Source organism: Scyliorhinus canicula, chromosome 1 (assembly GCF_902713615.1).
Source record: "Scyliorhinus canicula chromosome 1, sScyCan1.1, whole genome shotgun sequence".
Classification (NCBI taxonomy): domain Eukaryota; kingdom Metazoa; phylum Chordata; class Chondrichthyes; order Carcharhiniformes; family Scyliorhinidae; genus Scyliorhinus; species Scyliorhinus canicula.
The window spans coordinates 101,455,959-101,473,742 of record NC_052146.1 but is presented as its reverse complement, the minus strand read 5'-3'; the positions used below and the strand labels follow the sequence as shown (position 1 = coordinate 101,473,742).

At 49.7% G+C, this 17,784-nt stretch overlaps 1 protein-coding gene across 1 annotated transcript in view; it reads right to left on the bottom strand.

Annotated features, from left to right (window-relative positions):
- Positions 1-272: 272 nt before the first annotated feature.
- LOC119975033 (receptor-type tyrosine-protein phosphatase U-like) overlaps positions 273-17,784 on the bottom strand; it is a 1,028,343-nt gene continuing 1,010,831 nt past the window's right edge. The window contains exons 33-34 of the mRNA XM_038814894.1: positions 13,218-13,353; positions 273-1,187 (exon numbers count right to left, since the gene is read on the bottom strand). Of these exons, the coding sequence (XP_038670822.1) occupies positions 1,065-1,187; positions 13,218-13,353 (259 nt within the window). The 3' untranslated portion in view covers positions 273-1,064. The remainder of the gene's footprint in view (positions 1,188-13,217; positions 13,354-17,784) is intronic.

Genomic DNA, 17,784 nt, shown 5'->3' with positions numbered 1-17,784 from the left:
TCGCCTTCTCCTCACTGATTGCCCAGAGACGTGTCCTGCTGCCGTGGAGATCAGCTTCTCTGCCCTGTGCCTTGGCTTGGTGGGGGGACCTGCGGGAATTTTTGAAGCTTGAGAAGGTGATGTTTGAACTGAGGGGGAGGATGGAAGGGTTCTACAATGCATGGGCATTGTTTATCTTCCACTTTCAAGAATTTGATACCATTGAACATAGCGCGGGGTGGGGGGGGGGGGGGGGGCGGGGGCGGGGGTGTGGGGGGGGGGTGTGGATGGTGCTGAGTACATTGTTTACTGTGCATGGGATGATCGTTGATTCTCTTTTGGTCTTTTTTGTTTTGTTGTATTTGGAATGTCGGGTGTGATGTTTGGGTTTGTATGTTGAAGGGGATGCTGGATGGGGGATTGATATTATCTTATTTTTTGTTATTTTTTGTTGTGTATATGCTGAATATGTGGAAAATGAGGGGAATAAAAACAAAAAGAAAAAATAATAGACTTCATATCAATGTCATCAGTACAAATTCAGCAACGGGTCTCATTGACCGCACAATTTTTTCAATTTCACTGAACGTAAAGCAAAGGCACAAAAAATTAAGCAAAACATTTGGTTGTAAATATTTGTACATAGAACAAAACAGGTAACCAAGCGATAGTGAGATCAATTTTTACCTCAATGTGGAAAAGACTGGTAGAATTCACCTGTGATGTAAAATCTCAAGAAAAGGAAAAGAAATCTCTAATTTCCTGCCTTCATTGTATATGTAAGTAATATGTTGAATTAATAATTCAATGGTTAAGGTAAACAACCTGTTCAAGACTCCAGTGGCCATGCTCTCAATGACATCCCTCAAAGAAAGTGTGTGAAGACCTTTTCCAGTGTGGGTAAGGCACCAGTAGTCTTGATCTGCAACCACTTGCAAAATTCATTACTACATGGCAGCCATCTTAAATGTTGGCCAAGGATTAGTGGTCTATGCAGTTTGGCATGACAGATCACAAAGGGTTAAACAAGCTATTCAGTGGATCTATCCATTTTCTATTAGCTATCATATTAGTAAATCTCTAGTTTAGAGTTCAGTGCACAGAATGGGCTGTGCAGCTGTCCAACGCTCAATTGGCCTGTTCCATGTTGTACTTTCCAGGATCTCCAAATAATCACGTGCTATATCATAGCAGAAGCGGTACTGTTCCTAAATAAAAGAAAACAAAGATAGAGAATTAACAAGCTTCTCGATCTGGGGTGCGAATGGCTGCGCTACGCCTGAAAAGCAGCTCACGGTGGCTGTCAGAAACTCGGAGACTCTGCTCCAGGGATCTATCCGGCTCTCAACACCTTGCAAGATCTATTGCAATATCGTAAAATGTTGCAATGTAAATCTGCACATGAGAACGAGACAGCTAGTCGCACTTTAATGTGCAGTCGCCGAGGTACCTGAGATTTTGGGATCTATCCCTTTTGCCTCGGAGATCTGAAACGAGCACTGTTCAGTACTGTTCCCCACAACAAATGACCAAATGGAACGTCACTTGTAGGGGTCTCCCAGGTGATTGCAGGCCACCAGGTGCATGCCCTATGGGCTAGGTTGTACCCTGGCACTGCTGGTGCCATCTGGGCACACAGACAGTGCCACCTGGCTGTAAGCCTGGTGCTAGCTGGGCACTGCCAGGGTGTCAGATTGGCGGTGCAAGCCGGCATTTGTGTGGTGCCAATTGGGCTGAGTGCCCTGCGCAGATGGGGGGGGGGGACACACACCCATAGTGTGTTGGGGCTTGGGGGGGCGGGATCGCTTCGGGGCTCCAGGAATCCTGACGCCTCCATGCGCATAGGCAGATGAGTGTGAACCGCACCAACTTCATAGATGATGCCACTAAAGCCAAGTAGAAATAGAGATGGAAAGAACTGATTATTCAAAAGAGAAGGAAGGGTAAGGGAAGAGTCGAGGACACAGTTGGTTGACCGGGTAGCAGCCGCGACAGTGAAGACACCAGCATCGGCAATAAGCCCAATATACAAGAACACACATGGAGCAGGAAGCAATGCTTCAAAAAGCTGAAATAGTTGGTGACTCAAAGACCAGCCAGAAAAGCCGTCTTTTGAAAGGTGAAGCAAGATCAAGGTTCAAGAGACCAAGAAGACAATGTTGTTTTGAACATGTAATAAACTGTGTGCAAGGGACACATTTAAAATTATTATGCATATCATGTTTAATAAAGTACAGTTACATTTGTAAATGTTAACACTTACAAAAGGAAGGGGGATATGGTGATATGCATGTCCACAGTAATGTACATAGTTATCTATTAATGATATAGTTATCGATATGACCTCAAACCAGCAGTTAGCAATAGAGATCCACGATGTGACTCGAGACGTCGGCAGTTGGTGTTAAGTCTTACTAGAGGATAGTCGCACTAGAAGTAGCTCTAGGAGAATTCACTTAATTAATTTATTTGTTAATGTTTGTATCATAGTTCGTTATCTTTCAATGTGTTCATTTTGTTAATAAACTATCTTACTAGTCAAAGAACTAGATGTTCTGTGTGCATCTTTACCACGGCCACAACACAGAACATAACAGGTAGCTTTTTTGACTGAATTAGAAGGTTATCGTTTCAAGCCATCAATTCATAGATATGGGCAAATAACCAAGGCTGTCAGTCTAATGAGGTACTGAGGGTATGTAGCATGGTTTGAGATTCTTTCTTTCCAATCAGACATTGAAACAAGGTCGTAGTCTACTTTCTCAAGTGGATGTAACAAATTCCAGGGCATTATTCAAGAAAGAAGACCAGGGTTTTCCCTAATGTCTTGGCTAATGTTTGTCCCTCAACCACAATCACAAAAACAGATTATCTAGTCTTTATCAAATTGCTGTGCATAGGACCTTATGGCACACAAATTGGCTGGTCCTACATTACAACAGTGACGCCACTGTAAAGGTACTTCAAGAGTTGTAAAATGCTTTTGGGTATCCTGGGCTCACGAAAGGCACTATAAAAATGCAAGTTTATTTATTTGGTTCTCTGAATGTTCCTTTGGGTCTCTCTAAAATTGGCCCACCCACTCTGTTCACAGTATGCCCTCCACCGTTTTCATTAGCCCTCCTCCCATCCAGCAGTACCTTTAGTACGTCACTGTCAACTTCGCTGTCCAGTTCTCTAGAGAAGCTGTTGAGTCCCAACCCTCTTCTCTCCTAAGCAGCAAACTATCCATTGATTCTTATTTAAGGGATGGCAGGTTTCTAATTTTACTATAATCAGGTTCAATCACTAAGATCGATCATGCTCCCCAACCCTGCTGTGATCATTCCGCCTGCTGTGCACCCAAACTATTCTCAACACCACTAACCTTCCAATCCCCATGACTACTCAAAATCAGCCATTGTCACTCTGGCAGTAATGTAGAAGTAACAATTTGAGAGGGGCACGAGTTGTAACTGAACCTATCAAAGACTTAAAAACAACCATTTGAAAATTGTTGAATCTGCGATAAGTAGAACTCGCAGACGATAGTAGAAATTTACAAACAAGGTTCATTTCAATACAATTCCAATACTCCTGCACTCCCCCAAGGGTCTCCTTTCTCACCTACAACTAGGCCGGAGTTTTTATGCAGCTGGGGCTCTCCTTGTTAAGGGGATGCGCCGTCCCCTTGAAGGGGATGTCCGTTTCCTTACCCACCCCTTGAAGGGGATGTTTATATTCCAGGGAGCTCATGGGAAAATATATGGTCCTGTCCTGGGACCTCCATTGAGGTTATAACACCTCCAAGTCCGGAGCAACATCCCCATCCATGGGGAATTGCGTTGGGCCTTTCGACCGTTCAGGCGCAGACCTCATCAGCGGGAGTGGTGTTTGCGTGACAATTGTCTGGGTGGCGGCGGCATTGCTGGTGTGGTCACAAGAGCCAGCACGGGTGCCTCCAGTGGTGGCAAAATGTCCATTTTGGTTTCCGAGTCGGAGATAGGCGATTCTTTGTCTGGCATCTCAGTGCCCTCAGAAATGACTCAGGATCCTAGACAATAGGCGATTTGACTCGTGGCCCTGTGTCTGTAGTTGGTAAGAAACCGGACCCATCAACGTGACACCCGGGACCAAACCAGCCTGTTGCTGAAGATCCGGGCATGTATCGTGCCTCCTGGGGTGAACTTGCACAGTCGCCTGTGGCAGCCTGTGTCCGCCTCAGTTCAGACCTGAGCGTAGCGGATTTTCCCGCCAAAATATGGAAAGACAAGATTCAAATGGGTGTGGAGGTGGTGACCACCAACATCTTGGCTGGTGCGATGCCTGTCACCACAAATGGGAATCCGGTAGCAGAATAAGAACATTGCCAAGCGTGTTTCTCAGGATCCTGATGTTTCTTTTTCATTCCGAACTTAAAAAGTTTGCACTGCCCATTTAACCAACCCATTCGAATCTGGGTGGTCCTCTTGTGACAGATCCCATTGGCAGTCATGAAGTTCCGAAGTTCCGCACTCGCAATAGCTATACCATTGTCTGATACCAGCACCTTGGGTATGCCGTGCGTGCTGAAACTGTACCATAGCTTCTTTATGGAGGTCTGGGCTATCCACTTGGAGTGGGCGAGGACGAGGAGCATCGCAAAGTCTATATGGACGTGAAGCCAGGGATGACTTGGCCATTCCCACGGATGGAGCGGGGTTACAGGAGGATACCTCTGGTGTGCCTGACACTGGATGCAGGGCTGAGCCACCCGCTTAATGTCTGCATCAATGCCGGGTCACCAAATGTAGCTTCGAGCTAACATTTTTATTTCGGACATGCCTGAGTGTCCATTGTGGTGGTCTATTAGGAATGGGTCACGTTCACTTTCGGGGACCACCATGCAAGTCCTACAAAGGAGCACTCCGTCCTGCAGCCTTGTGGTGTAGGCCTTCAGATCCTGTGATAAAGCCCAGTGCTGAACCCCATACTGCACCATGTGACAGACACGGGATAGCTGAGGGACAGTTTGGGTCCACCCGCTGATGCAGGACGCTGTGCCCGGTAATGAGTCCATAAAATGGAGGCCATGAGTTGGAGATGCCGGCATTGGACTGGGGTGGGCACAATAAGAAATCTTACAACACGAGATTAAAGTCTAACAGGTTCGTTTTGAATCATTAGCTTTCCGGAGGGCATCAGGTGAGTGATGAAGGAGCAGTGCTCCGAAAGCTAGCAATTCCAAATAAACCTGTTGGACTTTAACCTGGCGTTTAAGATTTCTTACTGTGCTCACCACAGTCCAATGGCGGCATATCCACATCTTGATGAGAGTTGTTGTTTCACCATGATGAAAGCTGCCTGTTGCCCCGTTTTCATTTTCACACTGTACAAGAAATGGATGAAACAATTATGATTTATAATTTAAATGTTGTTTTTAATCGCCCCCTCCCACTCCTTTTCTTCTGTCTTCGGGTCCTGCGGTTGTGCCTGGTGGGTCAGTGGGTAGATCCACGTGTGACCTGCTGTTTCCCTGGTTTCTGCAGCCTGTTGCCGTCCCTGCTGGCTAGTGGTCGTATTCCAGTTCCTCCTGGTTGGGGGAAAACATCTGGCAGTCTTCCCGTCCTCTTACGGGTGCCGGTTTTACTCCGGTAGGTGACCCATTGTCGGGGGCCGGCCTCCTCGTTCTAGCTGAGTGTGATTGACGCTTGCTTTGGCGTACCAGACTAAGCACTGAACAAAGAAACAAAGAACGAAGAACAAAGAAAAGGACAGCACAGGAACAGGCCCTTCGGCCCTCCAAGCCTGTGCCCACAATGCTGCCCGTCTAAACTAAAATCTTCTACACTTCCCGGGTTCCCTCTGTTCCCATCCTATTCATGTATTCGTGTATTTGTCAAGATGCCCCTTAAATGTCACTATCGTCCCTGCTTCCACCACCTCCTCCGGCAGCGAGTTCCAGGCACCCACTACCCTCTTGTGTAAAAAAACATGCCTCGTACATTTCCTCTAAACCTTGCCCCTCGTACCTTAAACCTATGCCCCCTAGTAATTGACCCCTTTACCCTGGGAAAAAGCCTCTGACTATCCACTCTGTCTATGCCCTTCATCATTTTGTAGACCTTATCAGATTGCCCCTCAACCTCCGTCGTTCCAGTGAGAACAAACCGAGTTTATTCAACCTCTCCTCATAGCTAATAACCTCCATACCAGGCAACATCCTAGTAAATCTCTTCTGCACCCTCTCTAAAGCCTCCACATCCTTCTGGTAGTGTGGCAACCATAATTCAACTAAGTTTCTTTACAGCTGCAACATAACTTGCCAATTCTTATACTCAATGCCCCGGCCAATGAAGGCAAGCATGCCGTATGCCTTCTTGACTACCTTCTCCACCTGTGTTGCCCCTTTCAGTGACCTGTGGACCTGTACACCTAGATCTCTCTGACTTTCAATACTCATGACGGTTCTACTATTCACTGTATATTCCCTACCTGCATTACACCTTCCAAAATGCATGACCTCACATTTGTCCAGATTAAACTCCATCTGCCATCTCTCTGCCCAAGTCTCCAAACAAACTAAATCCTGCTGTATTCTCTGACAGTCCTCATCGCTAGCCGCAATTCCACTAACCTTTGTGTCATCTGCAAACTTACTAATCAGACCAGTTACATTTTCCTCCAAATCATTTATATATACTACGAATAGCAAAGGTCCCAGCACTGATCACTGTGGAACACCACTAGTCACAGCCCTCCAATCAGAAAAGCACCCTTCCATTGCTACTCTCTGCCTTCTATGACCTAGCCAGTTCTGTATCCATCTTGCCAGCTCACCTCTGATCCAGTGTGATTTCACCTTTTGTACCAGTCTGCCATGAGGGACCTTGTTAAAGGCCTTACTGAAGTCCATATAAATAACATCCACTGCCCTACCTGCATCAATCATCTTTGTGACCTCTTCGAAAAACTCTATCAAGTTAGTGAGACACGACGTCCCCTTCACAAAACTGTGCTGCCTCTCCCGTCCTCCCATCCAGCCCTGCCACGGCCCTCCTGTCCAGCGTACCTGTAACAATCACATAACCCCTCCCCCGATCAGCCTCCTTTATCACCCCCTGAAAATGAACCCTCCTGCAAATCACAATCGCCAACCCTCATGCCCTGGTGTTAAACTTAGAGTGAAAGACCTGGGGCTGGATTCTCCGCTCCCCAACACCGAAACCGTGTTCGGCGGTGGGGCGGAGAATCTGTATGACGACATTATCGGGGGCGGCACCGGTTTTCACATTTCCGACCCCTGAAAAGCGGCATACACTCGGAGTATGCCACGCCACGTATCCACGGCTTCAGGCCATTGCCTGAGGCCCGCCCCGCGATGCTCCGTCCCCGACCGGCTGAGTTCCTGATGGCGTGGGACTCTCATGGTCTCACCCGTCGTGAACTCAGTGTGGCGGCTGCGGACTCAGTCTGGCACCACCACAGTCGGGGGAGCGCCCCTATCCGCAGGCAGGGGGCTTCATTCGGGGCTGGGGGCACTGTGGGCAGGCGGACCGGGGCGCGCGAGCAGCCCAAGGGAAGCCACTACTTTTGCGGTCCGGTCTGCGGGCCGGGTCCGGCATGAAGCACGGTGCGGCCGCTGACCCGGAAATGCTAATGGCCCTATCGGCAGCTAGAGCTGGAAGCTCTACGCTGCCTCCCTGCTAGCCCCCAGCAAAACGGCAAATTGGTGGCGTTTTGTGCCAGTTTTCACTCCGGCGTGGGGACTTGGTCTCCCAAACTGGTACAAATTACAAGCACGCCTCCTTCAGACACAAGAATCCCATAGTCCTCTTCACGGCAGTCCCAAATTCTCCCCGATGAAGGCTTCTGCCTGCTACGATGTGTCAAAGAAGTGGTCATTTGAGTCATTTGTAACTCACGATTGCTGCGTGTACACCACACCAAATCGCAAGCCCTTATTATAAAATGCTGCCTTCACCCTGTTGAAGGCTGTACTCCTCTTTGCCAGCTCAGTCACAATGTCTTGGTATATCCGCACCGTGTACCTGCCCAAGTCGATATTCCAAATCTTCTTTGCCCATTCGAAAACCCTCTCCTTCCTATGATTTTTTTTTTATAAATGTTTTTTTATTGAGTTTTCATATTTTATATATGACAAATTACAAGTTATTAGAGAGAGAGAAAAAAAAAGGAAAACACAAAATTTTTTTACATGAATATTTACAGGTAAGCATCTTCATAACAATAATTGTGGCCGCCCCCTTTAGCCAGCATACATATTTTACATTCCCCAATATGGCCGAGGCACATGTTTATAGGCATTTATTTATAGTTTGGTTTTGGGCCTTGGCTTGCCATCAAACCCCCATACCGAGCCCGTAGCCCCCCCCCCCCCCCTCCCCCCTCCCCCCGGCTACCTTCCCCCGATTCCCGCCCATTTTCCCCTGGTTCTTGGCCACCCGACTATTCTTCCTCATGTACGTTGGCCACAAACAGGTCCCGGAACAGTTGCATGAATGGCTCCCACGTTCTGTGGAAGCCGTCGTCCGACCCTCGGATGGCGAATTTGATTTTCTCCATTTGGAGAGATTCCGAGAGGTCGGACAGCCAGTCTGCAGCTCTGGGTGGTGCTGCTGACCGCCAGCCAAACAGGATTCTACGGCGGGTAATCAGGGAGGCAAAGGCAAGGGCGTCCGCCCTCCTCCCCAGGAATAGATCTGGCTGGTCTGAAACCCCGAAGACCGCCACTATCGGGCATGGCTCCACCCTCACCCCCACCACTTTGGACATAGCCTCGAAGAAGGCTGTCCAGTACTCCACAAGTCTGGGGCAAGACCAGAACATGTGGGCGTGGTTGGCCGGGCCTCTCTGGCACCGCTCACATTTGTCCTCCACCTCCGGGAAGAACCTACTCATACGGTTTCTCGTTAAGTGGGCTCTATGTACCACTTTTAGTTGCGTCAGGCTGAGCCTTGCGCACGTGGAGGTGGAGTTGACCCTATGCAGTGCTTCGCTCCAGAGTCCCCACCCTATCTCCATCCCCAGGTCGTCCTCCCATTTCCTTCTTGTTGCGTCCAGTACGGTGTCGTCCCTATCTACCAGTCGGTCATACATGTCACTACAGTTCCCTTTCTGTAGGATACTTGCGTCCAGTAGGTCTTCCAATAGTGTCTGTCGTGGCGGTTGTGGGTACGTCCTTGTCTCCTTTCGTAGGAAGTTTTTGAGCTGCAGGTACCGTAGCTCGTTCCCCCCAGCTAGCTGAAATTTCTCTGTCAGTTCGTCCAGTGTTGCGATCCTGTCGTCCGTGTATAGGTCCCTGACTGTCAGTGACCCCCGTCCTGCCTCCACCTTTTGAAGGTGGCGTCGGTCAGTGCTGGTTTGAACCTATGGTTGTTGCAGATGGGAGCCTTGTCCGACATTTTGTACAGGCCAAATTGCTGCCGCAGTTGGTTCCAGGATTGGAGGGTGGCTGTCACCACTGGGCTGGTGGAGTGTTTTTTGGGTGGGGATGGGAGTGCTGCCGTGGCGAGGGCCCGGAGGGAGGTTCCCATGCAGGAGGCCTCCTCCGCACGCACCCACTCGGCTTCTGGCTCCTGGATCCATCCCCTTACTCGCTCGGCTGTTGCCGCCCAGTGGTAGAATTGTAGATTCGGGAGGGCTAGCCCCCCCCTGGATTTTGTTTTTTGTATGACCTTCTTTGGGATCCTAGCATTTTTACCCCCCCATACGAACGCCATGATATGTTTGTCCAGCGCTTTGAAAAAGGCCTTGGGGATGTAGATCGGAATGGATCTAAACAGGAAAAGGAACCTGGGCAGTACGTTCATTTTGATCGTCTGGACTCTCCCCGCGAGGGAGAGCGGGAGTGTGTTCCATCTTTGCAGGTCCTTTTTAACTTCCTCCGTCAGGCTGGTGAGGTTCCATTTGTGGACCCCTTTCCAGTCATGGGCTATTTGGATCCCCAGGTAGCGGAATTTATTTCGGGCTTGTTTGAACGGCAGGCCCTTTAGCGCTGCCCCCCCCCCCCCCCCCCCTTGCGGGTGTACTGGGAAGATCTCACTTTTGCTCATGTTGAGTTTGTAGCCCGAGAAGGCTCCAAACTCTTTCAGGAGCGCTATGATTCCGTCCATGCTGCTTTGTGGGTCCGAGATATAGAGGAGCAGATCATCCACATAGAGTGAGACTCTGTGCTCTCTACCTCCCCTTCGGATCCCCCTCCAATTTTTTGCTGCCCTGAGCGCGATTGCTAGCGGTTCGATTGCTAGTGCGAACAGCAGCGGGGACAGTGGGCATCCTTGTCTGGTGCCCCTGTGCAGCTGGAAGTATTGGGAGTTGGTATTGTTGGTCCGTACACTCGCCATGGGAGCGTTGTATAGGAGCTTTACCCAAGCGGTGAACCCTGTTCCAAGCCCGAACCGCTCCAGTACCTCTATGAGGTATTTCCATTCGACTCTGTCGAAGGCCTTTTCTGCGTCCAGGGAGACGATCACCTCTTGTGTTCTCTCCCCGGAGGGGGTCATTATCACGTTCAGCAGGCGCCTGATGTTCGCGGTAAGCTGTCTACCTTTGACGAAGCCCGTCTGGTCCTCTGTGACCACCTCAGGTACACAGTCTTCTAGCCTTTTGGCTAGGATTTTGGCCAGCATTTTGGCGTCTGAGTTCAGCAGGGATATGGGTCTGTATGACCCACATTCCGTTGGGTCTTTGTCTTTCTTAGGTATCAGCGAGATTAAGGCCTGTGCTAACGTGGGTGGCAGTGTGCCCCTAGCTAGCGAGTCTGTGAACATCTCCCGCAGGTGCGGGGCCAGCGCTGTCGCAAATTTTTTGTAGAAGTCCGCCGGGAATCCGTCCGATCCCGGCGCCTTCCCCGTCTGCATGGAGCTAATGCTCTCCATGATCTCTCCCAGTGCTAGTGGTGCTTCCAGATCCCGTTTTCTGCCCTCTCCCACGACTGGTATGTCCAGTCCATCAAGAAACCGGTTCATCCCAGCCTTCCCCGTTGGGGGCTCCGAGGTGTATAGCTCTTGGTAGAAGGCCTTGAAGGTTTCGTTAATCCTCTCTGGTTCTGTTTCCCACGTGCCTCTGGTACCTCTGATTTGCACAATTTCCCTGCTGGCTGCCTGCTTTCTCAGCTGGTGTGCCAACAGGCGGCTGGCTTTGTCTCCGTGTTCGTACAGGGCCCCGTGTGCCTGGCGGAGTTGGTGTACTGCTTTCCTGGTGGAGAGCAGGTCAAAGTTCCTTTGTAATTCTTTTCTCTCCGCCAGGAGCTCTACGGTCGGGGCCTCGGAGTATTTACGGTCTACCTCCAGTATGGAGTCGACCAGCTTCTGCCTAGCCACCCTTTCCTCCCTATCTCTTTGTGCTTTGTAGGCAATGATTTCCCCTCTTAGTACGTCTCCTTCCTATGATAACTGTGGAAGCGGAATATGACAGCTCCCGGTGGATCATTTGGTTGGCTTTTGCCTGAGTTCCCAATGTGCTCTATCCAGCTCTGGAGGGGTGAACACTTCATTCCCTCCCACCAAACGAGAAACATTTCGGGAAAATACCAGGTCGGCTTCGCTCCCTGTACTCCCTCCGGCATCCCCACCAACCTAAGGTTTAGCTGCATGATTTGTTCTCCAAGTCCTCCACCTTGGACCTCAGGCTTTTATTGCTATCCACCACCAACAGCAACTTGCTTCTATCGAGGCATGCGGGTCCTTGCGCTGTGACAAGGCCTCCTGCAACCCCTTCAACGTCTCACATTGTGCTCGCACCACATTCAAGATTCTCACCAGCTGTTCATGCATCAGACCCAAAGCCTCCTCGACAATGGCTTTAAAGGATTTCTTAATCTCCAGATTCTGCTGCTCGAACTGCCTGTCTATCTTTTACTGAATATCTCCAGCTCCTGTGCCATTACCATGGCTGTGTCTAGTGTAATAGGCGCGGTGGCCATGTTTCCTCCTCCACTCTCGTTCGATGGGCTACCCTCCTGAGCCTTCTTAGTTTTGGGCTTTTTAGTCGACGATTTCAACTTATCACTATCGGGAAAGAGTCCACCCACTCAATGGTCCTAGCTTGGATACCAAAACCTCCCGAAAAACAGCATCAATGGATCAATAATAAATCCTGCCGGGAGCCACTTTTCGTGCATCACCGGAACATAGAACATAGAACATTACAGCGCAGTACAGGCCCTTCGGCCCTCGATGTTGCGTCGTCCTGTGAAACCCTTCTAAAGTCCCTCTACACTATTCCCTTATCGTCCATATGCCTATCCAATGACCATTTGAATGCTTTTAGTGTTGGCGAGTCCGCTACTGTTGCAGGCAGGGCATTCCACGCCCTTACTACTCTGAGTAAAGAACCTACCTCTGACATCTGTCCTATATCTATCTCCCCTCAATTTAAAGCTATGTCCCCTCGTGCTGGACATCACCATCCGAGGAAAAAGGCTCTCACTGTCCACCCTATCTAATCCTCTGATCATCTTGTATGCCTCAATTAAGTCACCTCTTAACCTTCTTCTCTCTAACGAAAACAGCCTCAAGTCCTTCAGCCTTTCCTTCAGAAAGTTCCCCAATGATTATTTTGAGAAGCTTTCCTCCTACTGAGGTTCAAGTCACTGGGCTGGATTTGCTGAGCTCATCTTTTTTTTGAACAAATGTCAAATGTTTGCAAATCTCCAATCTTGTAGCACCACCCCAAGTCTAAGAACATGTGCAAAAATTATGTCATTGCCTTATTTTCCACTTTCTTTCCTCAGTATCCTCTGTGAAGGATAACCTGGCGGGACTCTGATCCGCCAGCCGTGGATTCCTGCATAGCGCGCCCTTGCTAGCAGCGGGATCCTCCATTCTGACAGCCGGACAATGGGATTTCCCACATTGGCCATCCTATACCGTCGGAAAACCTGTGGGCGTGGGTGCACTGCCAGCGAGCAGAAAATCCTGCCGATGGAGAATTCTGCTGCCTAAGTATCCTAGTGGTCCCAGTTTTGAAAGTTGAAATTCACCTAACTTCAGCAGTGTTTTAGATTGAGATAGTTTCATGTAGTTGCTCTCCTACACTTTGCATCCCTAAATATAAGGTAAATATAGACATGCATATCCACAAGTCTTTTCACTTACCATAGCAGTTTCTCATATGGCTAAAAACCAACTCATAGTGCTTTGTACTAACAGACTGCAGTCCAATTATTTTCAATTTGTAATCCTGTAAATCTAGACATATTTCTGTAAAAATTGGTCTACGCATTCAACAGAGCATTTCTGTTTTGATCTGCTCACCAGGGATTCAACCATATTTGGCTGCTTGTTGCGGAACATCTGCACTGCATGGAAAATATCCACCATCTTTTGGTATTTGATCATCTCCTGGATGGTGATACAGACACAGAGTGTTCCGCTGCGTCCTCCTCCATTCCTGAAACCAGACAGTCAAAGATTATCCAGACCATTTATCTTTTCTCTCTGTTAAAATACCTCCAAATTACCAATATTCTTCCTTCATCTGGGCTGTTGAATAAATTTATGGCCACCAAAAATTCAGCTTTCAATGTATTGAAGCCTTAGGCTGAACTTTCAGCTCTCGCTGATCTGAGATCAGAGGTAGACGGGTGCTAAATATTATGCCACTGGTTAATATGTTGGTTCCCCTACTCCATCCCACTATTGGTTTTCCCAGAGGCAGGATGGGAGTGTCTGGGGAGGAGGCAGGATAACCCACCTGCACCTGATGGGTAGTCAATTAAAATAACAAACAACCACTTAAGGCTAACTGGTTCCTGCAGACAGGGACCCTTTAGCTGCCTGAAACCGGTACCAGATTGGGCTGGCCAGTAGTCCAGGCAGGCTTATAGGCTGTCCTCATCTACCTGGGTATAGCAGAAGCTATTGTAGAGGGTGTCATGTGAGAGAACCTTTAAGAAATGGGTGTTTATCGAATAGCTGCAATGATGTCAGAGTGTGGGTGGAGTTGGGCTATCTGTCTTTCACTTTCGTTTTTGAGCAGGCAGCTACAGGTGTTTTTTTAGTTTTGTTTTTGAGAGCTGCATAGCTGCAGGAAAAGCAAGCAGCTGTATAAGGATCTCTCTGCCATCTAAAGACTGCCTCCAGATCATTTGGGTGATTTCAAAGTGATAACTGCTCTCAGTGGGGAATTTAAACCTGATCTCTGTGTTTAAAAAGGGTCTTTTATCTTATGGATGTTTCAAGGAAAGATTAAGGGTTACTTATAGAATATTGAATTTGTGGGGATGATTGGTGTTGATAGTTGTTAAGATGTTTACTGTTACTGACCTCTGTTACTATGCTTCCAAAATTGAACTCTGAAGTCCTTTCCCGTTGTCCAGTCTGACAGCCAATAAAAACAGCATATGGGAGTAACAGCTGACTTGAAGTAACAGTTCAGACTGTGGGCGCAATTACCTGGCCTGGTTACGCTCTTGCTCAAGCCAAACGAGGCCAGTGAATAGCAGGAGAGGCCAAAATCGAGAACTACGCCAGGTGCCGAAAAGTTTGCAATGCAACCGGTCCACTCCTGTTGGCGAAATTGAGATCTCGTCGGAGCATGGCGAGATACCAATTATCACCATTTACGCCCCATTTCCATACAATTAATAATAATAATCTTTATTATTGTCACAAATAGGCTTACATTAACACTGCAATGAAGTTACTGTGAAAAGCCCTGAGTGGCCACGTTCCAGTGCCTGTTCGGGTACACTAAAGGAGAATTCAGAATATCCAAATTACTTAACAGCTCATCTTTTGGGACTTGTGGGAGGAAAGCGGAGCACCAAGAGGAAACCCACAAAGACACAGGGAGAATGTGCAGACTCCGCACAGATAGTACTCAGCAAGCCGGAAAGTGAACCTGGGACCCTGGCGCTGTAAATTAACAGGAGCCACCCCATATCCAACAGCCTATCGTCATTCAACGGCCACCCTAGCAAGTATTCACGATGGCGCGGATCAGTACGCCTTTTGAAAAACATGAAACTGGCGGAAGGGCTTCTGTGGGGAGCAGAGGAGGTGAGTAGTCTCTTTCCTCATAGGCAAAGAGCTGGGGGTGGTGGGCTTGCCAGCCCAGTGCTTGGTGAGGGTCACTTTGTTGGGGGTGGGGGATCCTCGGTGTGGGTGGACCGCCATAGGAGTGTGGGGGAAAGCTTTGGGGCGGGGCAACTGCTCAGGGCAACACTATGCCAACCCCTGGATCATTTGTGTATCCGTTCCGGGGGCAACCCTTGTCCCTGCCCATCTGCCCCAATGACCATCCATAACCCAAGCTAACTGCCGAGGCCTCTGTCTGGTATTCCTCGTAGGGAATTGGCATTCACAGTTAAGCGAGCACTTCACACATCACAATTGGATTCCCGTGCGAAGGTGAGCCATGTAGCATGTGGGAGCGATTGCTTAGCATCCCAATCACACCTGGACACTCTGCCTGAATATTGCGGGGGGCAACACCACATATACAGCAGCCAACATCCAAACACCCAAGGATGGGACACAGCTCTGGGGATACATCCATGGCCGAATGGTTGTGCACAAGAGTGTTTAATGTGTCATACAATTCCCCACTCTCCTGATGGCACCCCCCTCCACCCCCCAATCCCATACCCCCCTCTCCCGGTGCCCTCACTGATCTTCAATCTGCTTGGCCCTCCAAGCTTGACCACTACGTCTAGGTGTCTCCCCAGGAGACACATTTGAGATGGAGGCAGCCAACTGCTTACCACTTCTAGTGGCCTACGGTGCCCCTGACAGGCACCCTCTGGGGTCTCTGAGCCCGGAGGACACCAGCTCACCTGTCAGCATCACATGCACAGCCGTGCTGCCCTGTCCCGTGTGCTGGCTCTGAGATGCGGCCTCATCAGAGGGATAGAACTCGTGGGAGCTGGTATTGCCATTCCATGGAACGGGTCTGGGTTGACACGCAGTGCCCCCTCATACCATTTAGTGCCCATTAGGCTCTGGGGTTCACCTTGAGACAGAAGAGCAGCTGGTTTGAATCCCGGCTGCCACTGCACCATCTGGTTCAACCAGCCCTGACGGTTCCCCATGGTCCGCATCATTGTGTCGACACCCTCGCCGATGCTCCTCAGTGGCTGGGCCATGCCCACCTGTGACTGGGACAAGCTCCGCAGCTCATCGGCCATTGCCATCTGTGAGCAGGACATATCCTGCAGTACCTCATCAAGGTCAGCCTTGTACTGGGTGACATCCCCCAGTGAGTCAGACATTCTGCCAAGACCCTCAGCCATGGCCGTCACCAACTGTGCAACACCTTGGACACCTTCACTAATGGTGCTGACGTTGTGCACCAGGCTTTCCACTGCGCCCGTCGCCTCTGGGACTCCTCCAAGCAGCTATGGATCTGATGGAGTGATGCTGACATCTCCCTTTGAATGTCTTGGCTCCTCCCTATGGTCTCCATCAGCTTCGGGTAACTCTCTTCCATAGGATCAGCATCTGGTTGGGACCTGGCTAGGTCCTATGATCCAGCAGCCTTCCGACTGCTGTCTCCACTGGGGCTCCTGCCTCCACCTGATGTGCATCTGCAGCAGTGTGGTGCTCACCAGATTGTGCCCCCAAAACTGTCTACTAACATTTCCCACTGAGGTGTGGTATCTGTGCTGGTGGAGAGTGGGGATGACAGTTGTGCCGCGACTGTAACAGTGACATCTTGGAGCTCTCCTCTGAGGTGGTCTCCTGGGAGGCTGGAGAGGTGGCCGCCCAGGATGGGCAGGCGGTTGCTGGACCTGTGGGACAATGGACATGTGGTCAGTGGAAGGAATGGGTCAGTCAGTCAGACAACTCACGTTTGACAGGCCCTTTGGCTGGGGCCCGGTGGTTCCTCACCGCTGCGGCATCCGCCAGCTTCAGCGTGGGGGACCGATCTGTCCTCGGCTACACCAGAGATCTCCAGGGCCTGCTCCTCGAGGATTCTTACGTCTGGCATACCTCCGCCAGTCTGGGCCCTCTCTCAATGATTATGGGAGAGCTTTTCCTGAGAAGACACAGAGGGGACATCATTAGCCAAATACGTGGTTCACAGTGTTCGAATGGAGGGTGGGTGTGAAGGGAGGGTTGGAGGGGGTTAAAGGGAAGGGGTTGGAGGGAGGATTGGGGGTTGCATGGAGAGTTGGTGAGTGGATGCTCCCGTGGGGGGGTGGGAGGCATTGTTGTCTACTCACTCGTGCTGCCTCCTGTAGGTCGTTGACCTTTTATTGGCACTGGAGGCCAGTACTCCTGATCATACTGCCCGAGCAGACTGCTACCGCCATCTCATCCTCGGCAGCACTGGCTGCCCGATGGCTGACCCTCAGGGGAACAGGATATTCAACCTGGCCTCCACTACATCGAGGAGCCTCCTCAGGTCAGTCTCCCCGAATCTTGGGGCTGGTCTCCTGGACGACATTATTGCGAGCTGGCTGAGGTTGGCTGAGCAAGTGCAATTTAAGTGCTGCTCGACCTTGTTAGCGGGAGGCTGGCAAGCACGGCCCTTGGCAAATTGGTTGGTGAGTCTTCATTTGGGGCGAGAAGCCCGTGAGGCCTTGTTAAGTGGACCAATTAACGTTGAATTGTGTTGCCGGCCTCGCTGGGCCGAGCACCGGGAAGCTCGCAGCAATTCCCGCTTGCTAGCACACTGAGAAATCTTTCCGGAGAATCGCGCCCTGAATCTCCAACTTGGACTCTTCAGTTTTGACCCTCGATCAAAAACAGTGCCAACACCTGTTGAGCCTCAATCAAGTCTAGCAACAAGTTATTTAAAAAAAACATAATTTAGGTTTTACAAGATGTTTCACTTACTAGAGATTGTGTATATTAAAAGTGACAAGGTAGTGTTTAT